Source organism: Fundulus heteroclitus, chromosome 21 (assembly GCF_011125445.2).
Source record: "Fundulus heteroclitus isolate FHET01 chromosome 21, MU-UCD_Fhet_4.1, whole genome shotgun sequence".
NCBI lineage: Eukaryota > Metazoa > Chordata > Actinopteri > Cyprinodontiformes > Fundulidae > Fundulus > Fundulus heteroclitus.
This window is the reverse complement of record NC_046381.1, coordinates 33,595,613-33,612,180: the sequence shown is the minus strand read 5'-3', so window position 1 is coordinate 33,612,180 and position 16,568 is coordinate 33,595,613. Positions and strand designations below refer to the sequence as shown.

At 42.1% G+C, this 16,568-nt stretch overlaps 1 protein-coding gene across 3 annotated transcripts in view; it reads right to left on the bottom strand.

The window, feature by feature from the left end:
- The window catches only part of LOC105920304 (retinal-specific phospholipid-transporting ATPase ABCA4), a 52,526-nt gene that overhangs the window by 12,850 nt on the left and 23,108 nt on the right, over window positions 1-16,568 (bottom strand). For 2 of the 3 annotated variants that reach the window (XM_036125048.1, XM_036125049.1), the window contains exons 12-29: window positions 15,135-15,332; window positions 10,848-11,053; window positions 10,600-10,776; window positions 10,259-10,481; window positions 9,552-9,773; window positions 7,344-7,548; window positions 7,186-7,263; window positions 6,872-7,072; window positions 6,381-6,558; window positions 6,170-6,301; window positions 4,860-4,999; window positions 4,640-4,777; window positions 4,330-4,508; window positions 3,987-4,089; window positions 2,676-2,881; window positions 2,322-2,376; window positions 1,837-1,920; window positions 271-428 (exon numbers count right to left, since the gene is read on the bottom strand). In XM_036125048.1, coding sequence (XP_035980941.1) covers window positions 271-428; window positions 1,837-1,920; window positions 2,322-2,376; window positions 2,676-2,881; window positions 3,987-4,089; window positions 4,330-4,508; window positions 4,640-4,777; window positions 4,860-4,999; window positions 6,170-6,301; window positions 6,381-6,558; window positions 6,872-7,072; window positions 7,186-7,263; window positions 7,344-7,548; window positions 9,552-9,773; window positions 10,259-10,481; window positions 10,600-10,776; window positions 10,848-11,053; window positions 15,135-15,332 — 2,883 coding nt within the window. The remainder of the gene's footprint in view (window positions 1-270; window positions 429-1,836; window positions 1,921-2,321; window positions 2,377-2,675; window positions 2,882-3,986; window positions 4,090-4,329; window positions 4,509-4,639; window positions 4,778-4,859; window positions 5,000-6,169; window positions 6,302-6,380; window positions 6,559-6,871; window positions 7,073-7,185; window positions 7,264-7,343; window positions 7,549-9,551; window positions 9,774-10,258; window positions 10,482-10,599; window positions 10,777-10,847; window positions 11,054-15,134; window positions 15,333-16,568) is intronic. The other variant, XM_036125050.1, reaches the window with a different exon arrangement.

The window sequence follows — 16,568 nt, the reverse complement described above, 5'->3', positions numbered from 1 at the left end:
ATAAGATGTAAAGGGGGCTTGAATGGTTTTAAAAGGCAAAAGTTCTTTTTTTTTCTTTTTTTGACATATATAAAATGTATTGATTTTCTGCTGTTTTCTTAGAAAGAAAATTAAAAACATACATTTGTGAACTTCAGCTTTGAAGTATATCAACAGTAAATATGTTAAATATCATATATAGGTGTTTAATCTATCAAAAAGCACATTGAGTTTAATACATATTAGCTGAAAAGTCAAGCAACATTGGTAGGGTTTAGTATGAAAGGTAACCTGGGCAATGAAGTCCTTGTAGGAGCGTGTGGCATGATGCCACCTCTTGATCAGCAGAGCAAAGAACTGTTTGATGATAAGACAGAGGCCTCTGACTTGGTAGGATCCCTTCCCTGCGCTGCCCTCTGGGATTTCATTTGGGTCACGGCCATTGGCCTCTGGAAGAAAAACTTGGTCAAGTTGGCAGAAAGTAACTTGCACAAATTAATTAGGAACAGCAGGTACCCAAGCACTGCTTTCTACGTGCAGCGGTCAAAATCTATTACTCAGCAAGAGTAATAAAGTTTACTATTCGCAGCCCAATGGTGCAAGAGAAAGTTGGTGGCCAATGGAGCGTTTGGAAATTGGAGTTTCCAACATATGAGTTAGATATAAAGTCGTAAACAGAGAGGAGTTCAATATCCAATATAGCGGCCATGCATATAAAATACGGTGAAACTTCCAAGCATCATCTATTAGCACTTCAAACTGCTTGTTTGTCAGTGAACCAGTGGAACAGACAGTGCTGTATAACATCTAATTGTGAACATGTTCCATTAGGTTTTCACTGCACTGCAAAAATAGACCTAAAAATAAGAATTTTCTTCCTGAAATTAAAGTATTTTTCCTTGATTTGAGCAGATAAATAGGACTATTTGCCAATGGAATAAGATCTTTGCACTTAAAATAGGAACAATTCATCTCCATCACCTCATTTCAAGTGCAGTATATCTAATTATCTTATTTTAGGGGTAAAAATACTCATACCATTGGCAAATAATCTTATCTACCTGCTCAAATTAAGGGCAAATACATTAATTTCAAGAAAATTTTACTTATTTTTAGTTCTCTTTTTACTGTGTGGCTTTCCAACTTCCAATTCCAACGCGCTCCACTTGGGTCCAACATCTTTCCCACATTTCCCAGGTCCCAGACCTCCCAGGCTCATCAGAAGCAGGACAGGCTCATTAAAACCAAAGCAGCAGGTCCCGGTAGGCTGCTAGTTAGAATCAGCCGATGTGAGGCCCTTTGTGCTGTTGTCCGGAAAAACGTGCTAAAGTATAAAAACGTAGTAATATTATTTCAGATTTAAAGAATGTTTTTATTCAATCTTGAAGAAGTATCCAGAGGGGAGTTACTGTATGATGATTTAGCCCACGGAAAAATGTAGAGGGTTAAACGCTAGGATGCTTAGCTTAAAGACGAACAAACAAGCTAACAGCTTGTATCAGTCAGAGCACTGTGTCTCTCTGTTGGTTGGCTGTTTATTTGTCTGTTTGTTTGTTTGTTTGTTTTGGAAGTCTACTGGTTAGATTTTGCTTTGGACCAAATCAAGTCAACCTCCCATTGCAAATAACTGTCTCTGTACAGCGCTAACAATTTTCATTAGCAGTCTCTGTAATTACTCTTCAGGTATTTTCTCTCTTAAACAATATCGACAAATTTTTTTCAGAATGTCAAATCATTCGTCTGTTGTTGTTTTTTTTTTGTTCTTTAGCGTCAGCGTCAAGATTTGCAGAAAAGAACTCAAACGGCAGGTTTTCCCGACAACAGCTGCGGTTGTTTTGAGCTGAGAGCCACCGTCACCTTTCTGTGCCTCCACATCAACAGCCACCCTGTTGAGTCCACAGAGACTAGCTCGAGAAATCTGTTGCAATGATTTCTTGTGGTCTGACAATGACACAAAGACATGACACACAAGATTGGGGGTAGATTGAGAAGAAAGGTTAAAGCCACAAGGAGACAGAGCCAAAATCACTTTTTGGGGGATGCTGGTCATTTCGCCCCTTGTCCAGTTTGTACTTTTAAGCCCAATGTTCTCAGTTATGAAAAGAAGTCACATCACACAGAACGACCATAGTTCAATTGGTACCCTGGGCATTTTTCATTTCCACTTTGACAACTGATGATCAGAACAAATTTTCTTTTTTTTAAAGGGCTAAATTGGAGAGTACAATTTTCATTCACAGGTATGAAATGGTAGTAGCTTGGAGCGAAATGAGCACATGGATAATAAATGGGGAGTTTGGTGAAGGGGAGAATTAATGTTTTTATTTTGGCTTTGGAGATACCTTGACTACATTTCCTGTTGGTTGCATTCCCATCTGCAGTGACTTTCAGAAAAATCTGCAAGACAATAGATTAATTTATTAGTGGGACCAAAGAATAACAGTGTACCATTTTCCCTTTGGATAAAAAAAGTCTACACCTTTTAAGCAGCTTTATGGCTTATTTTTGGTTCTTTAATGTTCTACATGCTGACACAGACCCTTCTATGTCTCTACTGCCTTTGCCCTATGCACTGTACAAAGAGGACCAATAAGCATAGTGAAGACAATGTTCTTGGTACAGTCCAGGAGACTTTCAATAGGTTTAAAATGTGTCTATAATTGGAAACCTTAGTTATTTTTATTAGTGCCACGCACCTCCTCCAGTGATGTGTCGGACACGCCAAAGCTGCTGAGGCCGATGTCTACTAGGGTTTCCTCCAGCTCCCTGAAGAGGCTGGCGTATGCCCTGGGTTGGAAGTTGCGATTCGGCAGCAGAAAGGTGAGCTCCTGCCCGATGGCCTCGATGAGACGAGCCTCTGGGACATGGTGATGGACCAGGGCTGTGATGCTTTCCAGGTTACCTGGTGATGGGTGGGAGAGGTAAAATTTTCCACCAGGATGGTTCTATCTCATCTTTCTAACTGTTAATATTTGACAGTCCTCAACTTCCTGCAGGGAAAAATGTGTTTCAGGATTTTGCGAGTGTCGTCCACAATTGAAGAATAGTAGAAATTTGGCCCAACAGCAAAGATGGCTGATGCTGATGGATACTTCCTTAAATATCACAGGGCAAGGTTTTTGCATACAAATTTTTCCTAAAACGGCTACTGTTAGGCACAACATAAAGCATTTCAGTTAACCTTGTTTTCCGTTTTCATTTTAAATTCATTGTAAATAGAACCATAAACCGGACCAAGCCGCTGCGCAGGGGTAGAGCCTGAGACCCACGTTCAGAGGCCTCAATCCCGGGTTCAAGTCCCGGCCTATGGACCTCTGCTGCATGTTTTCCTGTCTGTTTACAGTCAAATCATGGCCACTAGTGCAAATAAATTATAAATATAAAAAAAATAGAACTATAAACATGCCTCATTATTTGTTCAACCAAAAAAGGTCCCACCCAGTCACGAAACATGGCTATATGCCAGAAACATTTTTCATCTTAACACTGACTCATATCCCATTTTTACTGTTGAGAATATACTAAAAATATATCTAGAAATTTCCAGACCAAGAAAACAGATCAAGCAAGGTGTTTCGGATATTGTAGTAGATGAGGGCAAGTTCAGGCTAGCAGATGTTCCTGGTCATACAGGTGAACACACATTTTCCTTGGTTAAAAAGTGTCTTTTCTTGTCTTTTCCATTTTGAGGAGTTGTCAATAGAAATGGGCGTCTGTTTCACACCATTGTACACCCCAGGGAAACAGGAAGTCATTATTCAGAAGTTCTTAGAGACTTATCAATATGCCTTTTAGCTGTGCCTGTTTAGGGCTTGCCTGCACAGTAGAGTCTGTGAAATAGAACATTAAAAAACACACATTGACATTGCAACTCAAATGTAAATCTGAATGTTCAGCTGATTCCATCTAAATTATAGTAATAACTAAAACAAAGTGACCACAGTTGTCACACCTACACATCACAATGAGACTAGTAGCTACAGTGACTGAGCTGAGGAAGATCTTACCATCCAGCTGTCTGTCTGGGCTGGGACTTTCTTCCTGGTTGGCCTTAAACTTCGAACACTTGGAGCACGTACAGGAGCAGTCCTGTGTGCAGTCGCAGCCGGCCTGGTTGGTTTCATGAAATCACAGCAAGATGAAATAATGGGAGAAGCAGTTTCTGTACTTTTACAATCCCGCTTATCGTGGCCTCTATGTCTCCCTCAGGCTCATTCAGGAAGAAATGGGGTTTTTTTTAGACATCATTACAGATATCAGTGACAATGAAGCTTGCTCTGAATGAATTAATACTATGTTAATTTGCTCTAGTAAAAAAAAAAAAATCATCTAATTTGCTTATTTCCTCACATTAGGAGTTTCGTGCTTCATCCTGCGAACAAGAGTGAGGTAAAATCCTGCCCCAAAACAGTTCTTAAGGAAGATGGGCGAACCGCAGCAGTAAAGGCGACCCTGGGAGATGATGGCCACTCGGTCACTGAGCAGGTCAGCCTCATCCATGTGGTGGGTGGACATGATCACGGTGCGTCCTGAAACCCACAAATCAAGGTAGGATAGGTGGGGGAAGGAAAGAAGGAGGGATGTTTGATGATTCTGATGGCGGGTGCTTTGGGTCCAAATTCTGCTGTGAATCTTGGTAAATTAGAATAACGGGTATTACCCAGCCGGTATTTCAGCAGTAGGTCCCAAATGGAGCGCCTAGAATAAGGGTCGACCCCTGAGATGGGCTCATCCAGGATCACCACCTTGGCCCCACCAACAAAAGCCAAGGCTACCGACAGCTTCCTCTGCATTCCCCCTGGATTATGAAACCACAAATCAGTGCGCGTGTTTTCTACGTGCGTACCAGCAATCATGAACGCGTGTGTTTCTAAAAGGACCTGAGAGATTCTGGGTCAGTTCATCTCTCTTGTGGGGAAGGCCCAGATCCTGCAGCATGTTCTCCACCTCTTCCTCAGCCTCGGCTATTGGGCGGCCTTTGAGCAACGCGTAAAAGAGGATGTGCTCCGCCACGGTCATGCTGAGAAGGAACAAGCAGTCACAAATGAGTACACTGTTGTGATTAAAAAAAAAAAAAAAAAAAGAAGATTGTGTTGCAAAAGTTTGTATACCCCGAGAAATCTCCAGTTTATCAAGTTGAAACCAAAAACTTGGAGGTCTTTTATTTGGATTTTGTTTGATGGACCGAAAATCAATGCCCAATTGTGAAGTGGAAGGACCATAGATGGACCGTGGCTTCAAGAAACTGCTTCCATTGAGAAAGCGTGGTGTGCATTTCTATACAGCCCCTTCTGATCAGACGCTCCTAAACAAAATACAGGGAAAACAATTGCCTTGGCAAATCACCCAATTAGTAAAGGGGTTGCAAAGTCCAGCGGGGTGTAGTTTAACGTCCTGTTCTGTTTCTGGCCTCGAAGGTTGGTCACAGAACACCTCTAACCGATCAGTGATAAATCTGCGGGAAAGCCGAAAACTGCATTAGATTATAAAACAATTTTTGAGGCTTTCATGAAGCACTGTTCAATCCATTATCCGAAAAAAAAGGAAAGAGTATACGGTAACTCTGGCGAAGCTACAGAGAACCACAGTTCAGGTGGGAGAATTTGACTACAGGACAAAACTATTAGTTTTACACGCCACAACTCTTTCCCCAAAGAAACTAATTGTTAAAAGACAGACATACATAGAGGTCCTGTTTTCCGTTTGCCACAAGTTACGTAGGGGACAGAGTCCACATGCAGAAGAAAAGTGTTCTGGTCAGATAAGACCATCTCTGAACCCTTTGGCCTAAATGAGGATGCAGACAAAGGAATATGTTAGTGGAAAGCGCTAACGTTAGAGGCTCCGAAAGATTTGAGACTGGGGCAGGAGTCCACCTTCCCGCAAGATAACAACCCAAAACATGCCGACAGACCTACAAAAGAATGGCTCCTTTGTGTTAGCATGGACCTGCCGAGGTCCGGACTGAGAAGAGCTGGGTACAAATGCACAACACGTTTTCAAACGTTTTTTATGTGTAAAAGCCACAACATGTTCTTTTCTTTTCTTGCCGCAGTGTCGGTCTATGGCACAAAGCGTGATAAAAACAGGTGCAAGTTTGTCGTTGTGGCAAGAAAACAATCTGAATTGGTCAATAAGGGGCAACGATACTTTTTTTCGTAGGCCAGCATAAAGTTAAAAAGTTACGCACTGCCGGAAAAGGATGTTGTGTTGCGGACACATTCCCAGAGACGTGCGAATGCTGTCCATGTCCGTGCGGATGTCCTTGCCGTAGATGGTGGCGGTCCCCGAGGTGGGCGGGAACATTCCTGTCAAGATTGACCTGGCAGAAACACAACGTGAAGATTTTTCTCCCGTTCCGCATTCAGTTTACATTTAAGCGCGGAGTCCGTGCGACGTACATGGTGGTGGTCTTCCCGGCTCCGTTGTGGCCGAGAAATGCCGTAATCTGGCTCTCGTAGAAGTTGATGCTGAGTCCATCGACAGCTGGTGAGGAGCAGCTGCTGAAGACTTTGACCAGGTTTTGGACGCAGACTCCCCTCACCAGATCTGCTGGCTCTGTCTCAAAGAATAGCTCCTCTGTGAACACCAAAAAAAAAAAAAAACAGTTTGTTTTTCTGCCTTCTGAGGCAAGAATTGTAATGTATCTGAGTTTGAATATATTCAGACACGAGGGAGTAAAACAACTGGGTTTTTGTTCCCGACACATTGATTAAATCATGTCTCTGGAATGCAATGTGGAGTTTAAAAAAATAAATGTTTACTGATTAACTCAGCATGAAACTGGTGGGGAAGAGCTGGTTTACAAACGCCAGCAAGTACAAATACACACAAGGTCATCACGTTTCTGCACAATGATCCCAGTCACAGTTACAGTCATCTGCTGGTTTACCATCCTTCTGCTGGTTCTTCTCAGGCGCCGTCTGGCCAGACGTCTCCCGCAGATCGTGGTGCTCACATGAGGGTATCTCCTGCTCCTCCTGGGTCTGGGGTTGCACCCCATCAGCCATTTCCTCACCAGCCTTTTTATCTCCTTGCTCCTTGTTTGTCAGATTATCAAAGCCCTTATTGTCCTGCTCCATTTTGTAATTCCCTTCAGAGAATGGAGCAAATCACAGCATATCACAAAAGTCCTGTTTAGCGTGATCACCTATTTTATAGGTATTGAATCCTTAAAACCATAACTGTAGGCTAGGAATGAAGTACCAGAGGCTGGAGCAACACTGTTGAGCCAATAACAGGGCAGCAAGGGGAAGTAAAAGGGCCGACCGATGCCATACTGTCCTGTGGCGACAAGAGAGAGAAAAGCCTTAGCACATTTTTGCGGGGTTAACACACCTTGTGATTCTTTTCAGCACACTGACCAGGGAAGACGTTGTCCAGGTACCAGGCTACAGCAGCATAGAGGACCGTGTCCAGGCCCATCATGCTGATGGACGTGAGGAAGGAGAACTCGTCTCCCTCCAAAGGACTGGTCTGGATGTTGTCCCACTGCAGGCCCATGCCTTGCTCCTCATATCGGGATAGGTACTCAGTACCAAAGCCAAATGCCACTTGGGACAGTAGACTCTGAGTGAGGAGGCAATATTTGTTCATATTAGTTAAAGTCTTTCTGACATTGCTATAGTGTTTGACAGTATCACTGAGTTTGCACACCACACGTTTACTTTTAATCGGGTAATGGGTTCTGATGTTTGGGAGCAGCTCAAGACATAAGTACTATAGTGCATAAGAGCATACAGTGCAGGGCCTTGCCCAAGTATTCATTCCCCTTTAAACCTTTCCGTGTGTCAAATCACAACCACAAACTTAAATGTATTCTACTTGTGTTTATATGATGGAAAAGCACAAATTAGGACATGGTTTTAAAGCGGAAGGAAAAAGATACATGGTTTACTTAATATTTTCTAAAGTAAAAATCTGAAATGCCCACCAGCACCCATTTCTAGTCAGCCACCTTTTTGTAGAATCAGCATTTGCTATGTCTGGCTACAGTGGAGGGCAGCGGGTTTAGGGTCATTGTCCCACGGGAAGGCGACCATCTGCCCCCGTCTCAAAACAAGTTGCCCAGAACAGGCTTTCTATCAACATATCGCTAAATCTGATTCCATCCATCTTCCCAAAAACTATGAGTACGATTGTCTTGAATTTTGAGAAGGTGATCTGGCAACCTGCAGTGTTGATCTTCTGCCACAGAAAACATGTTGTGCTTCAGAAAGCTTAAGTTTGGCCTCGTGTGATCGGAGCCACTTCTTCTGCTTTGCTTGCTGTTAAAGCTTGTGGAAAACTAACATCACAATGCCTTTACTTATGGCCCCACTCTTCCATTAAAGCCAGATTCATGGCGTTTACATAGAATAATTGTCCTGCCAATAGATTGGCCCTCCTGAGCCAAGGATCTCTGCAGCTCCTCCAGAGTTACTGCGGGTCTTTTTGGCTGATTCTCGTATTAACGCTCCCTTTGCCTGGCCTGTCAGTTTAGGTGCACAGCCATGTCTGGGTGGGTCTGCAGTTGAGCCGCAGTCTTTTGATTCTTGGTGATATCCCTCTGTGAAATGTTCGAAGCTGAAGATATCTTTAAGAACCAAACGCTGCTTTAAACCTTTCCAGAATTTTTCGTTGACATGCCTGCAGTTTTCCTTAGTCTTTATAATGCTGTTTGTTCTCTTTAACCAACCTCCGATGCCCTCACAGAACAGATGTTTTTATAATGAGATTAAATGTCCCACAGGGTAAAGTATGGTAATGTAAGGTAAGTTTATTTATTTTGCACTTTTCAGTAACAAGATATTCAAAGTGCTGCAAAGTGCAGGTGGACTCTGTTTTACTAAATTGGTGCATTCTGAAGGCAACTGGATTTTTTTATAGGTATCGGAGTAAAGGGGGCTGAATACAAACGCAAAGTCACACCTTTCAGACTTTGTGTTGGTCTATACCAGGGGCCTGCAACCTTTACAGTCTATTAAGCCATTTTGCCTACAGTCCCCTTGAATTAAACTCGTTTAGAGCCACAAATGTTGCCTGGCCTTTTGAAAAAAGACAAATTATAATTTTTGATAAAGATCTACTGTAGGAAATATGTTGTCGTCGTTAAAGAAACGCCTTTTTATGTCTAATTTGAGGTTTAAAAAAAGAGGATAGACGGAATGTTGATATGTGTGGATAATGATGTAAAAAAAATCTTAGTTTCCATTTTCCAACATAATGAAAGAATATTGATTTAAAATTAAATATTACGGGCACTTTTAGCATCATTCTGTTGTGAAAATTAAAAGCAATTATTCCAATAAAAAACTGCTAAAACCCGCATTAACATTACATAATAAAAATATAATTTGTAGCGAAAGTTATTAAGAGTCAGTGTGGAAGGTAGAAAGAGCCACTTGCGGCTCCAGAGCCACAGGTTGCAGACCCCTGGTCTATACCATAAAATTCCAATAAAAATCCATGGAAGTTGGTGGTTGTCACATGACCAAACAGGGAAAGGTTTGAGAGGTGTGAATTCTCTCTCAAGGCATCCATTCGTGTATATAAAGAGACGTATAGGCGTGCTTTGAGTAGGAGGCGCCCACCGCCATGATCTTCATATCTTTGGTGATGCGGTCCTGCCAGGCGAAGCAGAAGATGTGCGGCAAGTAAAGGGTGAAGTAGATGATGCCACAGCAGGCCGCTGCCAGGTTGGCCTGGTTGAAAAAGACGCTCAGGAGGAAGCACTGCATGATGGTGGCAGTGGTGAAGGAGAGCAGAAAGAGGAAAAGGATGACAGGGTTGCTGTAGTTCAGAACCCTCCCTCCCTGAAGACAGGAAAGAAACACACGGGTTTCAGATACTATTTAATAACATCTATTATCTTTACGTTAGCCAGTCAAAAATAAAAACAAAGCATGGCGTGTCTTCACAAATGTTTACATTTTGGTGAAATGCTCTACGAAAGCGTCCACAAGGGGTCACATAAGACCACCGTACTGCAATGCAGAGGGCGCTGACTGTAACAGCTCTTTTAATCATTTACAAGTCATTTACTGCAAATCTTGCAGAACTCTTACATAACACGCATGATGTCATGGTAGCTGTTGTTCATTGACTAATGATTCACTGAGAAAGTATCCATTCAGTGAGCTATTTTTATCAATTCAGTTCAATTATCAATTTGGTCCAAGGCAAAAGGAGTGATAAGTGACAGCAGATCGGTTTACTGCTTGGCATTTAGAGAGACGGATTAGCTGTTTCAGGTGAAAGACACGCCGGTATGAAGGTACAAATGTCACGGCGCTCTTACCATGATGATGGCGGTCAAAAGAGCTGTGCTCGTACCCATCATGAAAAAGCTGTCAATAAACCAGGTGGACCAAATGACACCATTGGTGACCCCAATGGTCTTCAGGGTCTCCTTTAAGCGGAGTTCCTTCTCCAGAACTATGCTCTTAACTATCATAGACACAGAGTAGACCCAGGCCAGAACCATAAAGATGGGGAAACAGCGGTTCAGTGTCAGCATGAAACTGGAGGAAGGTGTGTGTGTGTGTGGGGGGATGGAGAGAGAGAGAAAAGAACAGTAATGAGAACATTCTTACTGACAGACGAAACCAGGGCTGTGTCAACCGATACGTTTCCACTTACAGGTCATCCACATAGCAGGGGTAGGGGAACTGCTGCAGGTAGACACCCAGAGGCCACTCTTTCCCTGTGTGAGTCTGGATGATCCCATGCTCTATTATGTCCTGAAGGTAGGCAAAGCCACCCCAGACGTAGCGGAGGTCGTCCATCGGATCAGCCCTGGGGCCCGGGTCCCAGTACCTGAGTACAACACACACACATTTGGCTCCTGTGTCTTTCATTGCTACATTCTGCTGGAAGTCGAATCTAACCTGTCTTTGACTTTGTTTGTGCGCTCCACCATATCGATATCCATACGGATCTTGAACTTGACGTGAGGTGGAACGCTGGTGCTCCAAGGGAACATGTTCATAAAGATGAGACCGGCCCAGAACTTGCCTCCCTCCAGCAGGTCCAAGGCACGATGAGTCACAGTATCTTCGTCAGGGAGAGGTATGAATTTATCCAGAATCAAGCACTGGCATAGAGGGAATGAATAAAAGACAAACAGCGTCAGGTTATGGACCAGAGTAAGCTATGAGCATGAGTAGAGTGGAACAAGATGGCGCCATCTTTCAGTAACAATGGTGAGACTCAGTTTAGCATGTTAGCATGCAAACATTTGCCTTTAATTAAAGATTAAATGTTCATTTGCAGTTTTAATGGGAATGACTAAAATTAATACTGTAGTTTAGCATAAAACAGCATTTTATTTACAATCAAAAAGTTAAAAAATGAGTAATTTTTTTAGCGATTGACTGCAAGGCCACTTGCCAAAACCATTGAAACCAGGGTTCTCCAACTGCAGGACTACTGACAGTACATGGGCTGCCATTAAGAGCACTCATAAGAAATGTTGCTGTGAAGTATTTCCAATAACTTAACTTTGATGAGGTGTTTACCCACAAAGCATTCTGCTTCAGACAAAAACTGCTATAAGTAAACCAGAAAACACTTGGAGAACCACAGCTGTGAACTCGACCAGAGGACGGTGGCTCTTTAGGCTTAACTTCATTTCCCTCTGAACTTGGGCCTGGGAATAATTTCTCGCCCAGCTTATCCACGTTCTAGTTGCTAGATGAAAAAACAGTGGGAGTCACCTTGATGTGTTCAAGCTACCATTAGCAACACAAGCTAACAGCAAGTTGGATTTTCTCTGTACCAACGTGTTGTCTAGATTGTAGAGTACTTTGTGATGAAAAGAGTTAATGAGATAGTGTTGTCTGACGTACACATGTTGTCTAAACTGTTGCTGACTATTGTTTTGTCATTTTTTTAAATTTTGATATTGGGAGTTGTGAGAAACTTCCACCGTTCTCCCTTTGTATTCACATCCTTAGGGACCTTTGTGTTAAATTTTGGCATTGGAAACATCAATCTAAAAATTAAATCAACAATGGTCTTGTCTGTAATGATGAAAAACAAGAGGAAGGATTTTCTATTTTTATTTTTGCAATTTTAATGAATTTGATTTTAAAATATTCCCCATGAACTGCTTAAATATTGCTCTTATCAATAGGTTCCATAAATCACTAAACAACATTGCAGGATTAGGCTTTTCAAAGTGTAGTTGAGTTTTTTCGGACAGATGGACTAAATTAAACCAGCTCTATTTCCCCGAGGTACCTCACAGTGGTAGCCCACTGCTCCCCGATGGATGGGTTAAATTCAGAGGCCAAATTTCATTGGAATGTATATTACAATGACAATAAAGATGATGATTAATATTATTATTATTACAAAAAATATGTAGTTCTTGTATTTGCCAAATAAGGACAGGAGTATTCTATACTTTTCCAGAACTTCAAGACTGAAATGTACTTGAAACATTCTCCTGAGGTGTTGTTAAAAAAAAAATTAATAACCTCTTCTTTAAGGTGTGTTTTTTGCTGGTTGCACATCCATAACCATGAATAATTCATTTGGAGGCTAACAATATAATTATTTCAGACTAAAGGGTTGTGTGGGTCTAAAGATTCTTCTGCCTGAAAAGAAGTTGTGAACTGCCTGCCAGCATTGGGGCTGCCACTGCTTCAGCAATGCCTTCAGCGCAGCTCAAAAGACGAAAAAAATCCTACAAATACCGGCGCTGGTCCCAAGACTCCAAAGACCCCCTCACACATTTGAAGAAGTGTTTGTCTCTTTCCTGAAAAGCGTGTCTGATAAACCCATTCAGCGAAAGCTCATGCAAATAAGGACAGGCTGCGGTCCAAAAGGAATCCATCCAAAACAGCCATTTACCACCAAGGCTACCGACAGCCCCCTAAACCCAAAACACATACAAACACCCTTTTTTCTATGGAGACCAATTTATGCTCCAAAAATAAAAGACCTGGGATAGCTTCACACTTAAAATGCTCGATATATAATTCACATGTAGAAGAGAATCTCTGTTTAGGGAATTCTTCACCCAGCGTGAGCAGTGGAGCCCCACTGGGTGGTGTGATATGCATACATGCCACCAACGTGAGCCAGCCAACCATTAAGCTCACCGTTATTGTTGCAGCTTTATAAAGGATAGTAGACGGAGTGACAGCTGTGTCGAATCGGCCTCAGTCGCTCCCACTCTTCCTGTCAAACTCAAGTGCTGCATGCTTCAACTTGGACAAAAACAAAGTGCACCCACCACCTACCCAGCCTTGTACCCAGGTACACCCCCTGTCCTCAACCCCTTCAGCGCAATATACTTCTCATTCCGATGAGCCTCTGCAGTAAAAGGGGCAGTTTAGCCCTTTTTGTCTTAAATACTCCCCCCTCCCCAACAAATGTGGATGGCCCTTATGAGAAGCGGTACAGAAGGTTTTCTTTTTGTTCTTTAACTTCTACTCAATCACCATTAAACAAAAAGAGCGGCCAAGCTGCTTCGTAGCTTTGGCTCATGCCCACCTGGGTGGACTACCACTTTTCCGGACAAAGGGAACAAATTGCAGAGCCAAGAATCTCCTAAAAATGTCAAGAGTGGTGCTTAGTGCACAGTGCTTTGCTTCCAGGGCATTAAGCTCAACAAATGCAGCGCTTGATTGGATTATTCCATGAAAAGGCCTGTACCAGAGCCTGACATTTCAAGAAGAAGCACAATAGAAATACAGTCCCAATCCTTACCATCAAACCCATAAGAGAGAATAGGTAAGAAGCTGAATGATTATCCTGAAACTATAGATTTATCTGGGGAAACTGGTGACTAGCTGTTGGAATGTATTTGTGTCGCCACCGGGCCAAAATGTCGGATTTAGTCAAACGTTTGGATTGCGAAAGGCTGATGAAAACATGTCAGAGACGAGTCTTTTAGTACATGCCAGTGTAGCTTAGAGGGGGAAAAAGAGAGCAATTGGGTACCGCAAAGAAGTGAAATTTACTGCTAAATGCAATTGGCTCATTAGGGCAACAATAACTTCAATTTTGATGAACCTTGCTCCAACCGCCATGGATTTAAAGGAACTGAAATCTGAGATTAGGGAAGACCAAAAAGAAAACTACTGAGAAGCTGCTATACCAGTAAGTCCACTAAAAGAGCCCTGTATGCAGAGGACATGGTACTTATAAAAGCTGCAAAAACCCCCACTTCCAAGAAACTACTGGCACTGTGTTTCAATGCCTGCAACAGAATTTTGCTTTTATAAATAGAGGCAGACGAGGTACAACACAGATACTATAGCAAAACAAGTTAGGGGAAGACGTATATACTGATCCTTGCCATTCAAGAATGGGTATCGAGCCTCATCATGAAGCCTAGACGAGCAACTCACCTGAGAAATAAGACCATGACTAAGCTGCAGGCACTCCGTGTCTACTCCGCTGTAGGAGACCTTATGGCAGCACTGTGTATTATACCCGCTAGGTCCTGCTAGAGATCCTGGGCTACAACTTCCAGGTCACCTCTGAGTAGGAGCAGTGTTCGCCCAGAGAAAGATGAAGGCATCACAGATAAACTAGGCAGCGGTCAGAAGAATGATTAAAGTCTTCATTGAAAAGCTACTCTGACACTGAGGGCAAGTTAACCTAACTTTACAAAAACACACACATCTGCCTGAAAATGTGAATGGCATGTTCTCTTGCCTTTCCCATTTTGAAGAGAGGCTTGTAGAAGTGGACTTTAATGTCCCCCATTTTCATTACATGGAACTTTATAGACATTATGAAAACCTCAGAAGTATTTTTAGGAGATGTAAGGGGTGCAAAAGATTGTGAAAATCCCTTCTTAACTGCATAAATGTGCTCAAATTAGAGGATGTGAAATCAATGATACTGCACTAAATGATTACTTGCTTTTAAGGCTTTTTCACACAATAAACGCAAATGATCTGTTCTTTATCTGTTGGGCTCAACAAATTATGAAAGCAAAATATTAGCTGCCCACAAAAGTGAACACTTAAAATTATATGTTGTTTCTTTTTTACCGCTCCAGCAGTTGGAAAGTAGCAGAGGAAAGACTTTTGTTTCTAATACCTCAACTGTAACTCATAAAGACAATCAACCCTCTGAGGCATACGTGACCGCTCTCTGCAAGAGGAAAAAAAAACACGAAATGGGCTGATGTCTTTTCCCAAAAACCTACTCACATCCCCATACTGATTAAGCATCCGGATGACGCGGTCGGTGAGGTTGAAGATGTCCCTCCAGTCAAAGTTGGGCATGTCGTAACGGCGCTCCTCCCGTGGACCGTTGTGCAGGAAGTTAAGGATGTGTTCGGAGGAGAACGGGGCCTCTTCCAGGTTCCTGTCAATAAAATCCATCACAGAGGGATTGCGGATAGTGTCCTGAAACAAAATGAACCTGTCATTGATTTGCACAAGAACAGTGGAAACCATCTATTTACGTTCGCTGTACAAAAAGACACCTGTGGGTACTTCTATTCACATAATGCCACAGTAATGAAAAAGGAGGTAATTTATCACATTTTTTATATTCAAATCCATAAAGATTACAATCCCTTTAAACATGGAGGGAAAGCCCAGATATAAATGTCATTTCCTTTGTAAACATTTCTCAGGTTAATTTACTACCCTAGAGTTAACTGGAGGCACACTGGTGGATGCATTCAAAGATGTTGCCTTAAAATGCATCCACCTCACACGACATCATGGAAAGGTTAAAAGAAAATATCATTAATAAAATTATGGCCAGCCACAAGTCTGGTTCACCCTAGGGAAGGATGTCCAGGGTCTACAAGTCCCATTTTCATCGGCTCATATAATATCAGTATTATGGAAGTGTACGCACCATTGAAATGTTCAGCCATCGCACTTTTCAGGAAGCAGAAAGGTTCTGTGTTCCAGAATGGGTGAAACTATTTTTTTTATTGACATAGGCTGAAAGGCCAGTCAGCGAGGAAGAAGTCATTAGTCGGTGCAGTTTGCGAATACACTCAGGGCCAAAAACTTCAAATTCGGAAGACATGTCCTCAGGTGTGATCAAAGGAAGAGGTTTGGTAGCAGTGACAACTGTTCCATTTAGAGCAGGCATGCCCAAAGTGTAGCCCGGGGGCCATTTGTAGCACCTGGATGTGATGTTCCACAAGGTGGATGAATTTAGGGCAACACCTTTAAATGCATCCACCAGTGTGCCTCCAGTTAACTCAAAGGTAGCGAGTGATTTGGCCCACCAGCACTGGTGGTTGATGCACATGAACTTTTTATTTTTAATTAGGGCAAAATTATTAGTTCATATGTTCTGTCAACTTAAAATCTTATGTTCAACAAAAAGTATTGTTCTTTCAATAACCACATTTTTTTGCATTCTCTTTGATTTCATAGTAAACAGGCCCACATCTATCCACTGACTTTAAATCAAATGCAGCCCTTGTGCACCAAAATCTGCTTTTAAGTCATTTCTTAAAATTGTCTAAATACAGCAAGCCTTTTGACAGAAACACTGACCCTAATCCTGAAGAGACACATTTATCTTCTATCGAGCTCCAAAAAAATGTTCATGCCGTTTTTAAGTGTTAGATCTAAAATTATTTACATGTCCCTTTCTCATAGAAAATCTGGCTA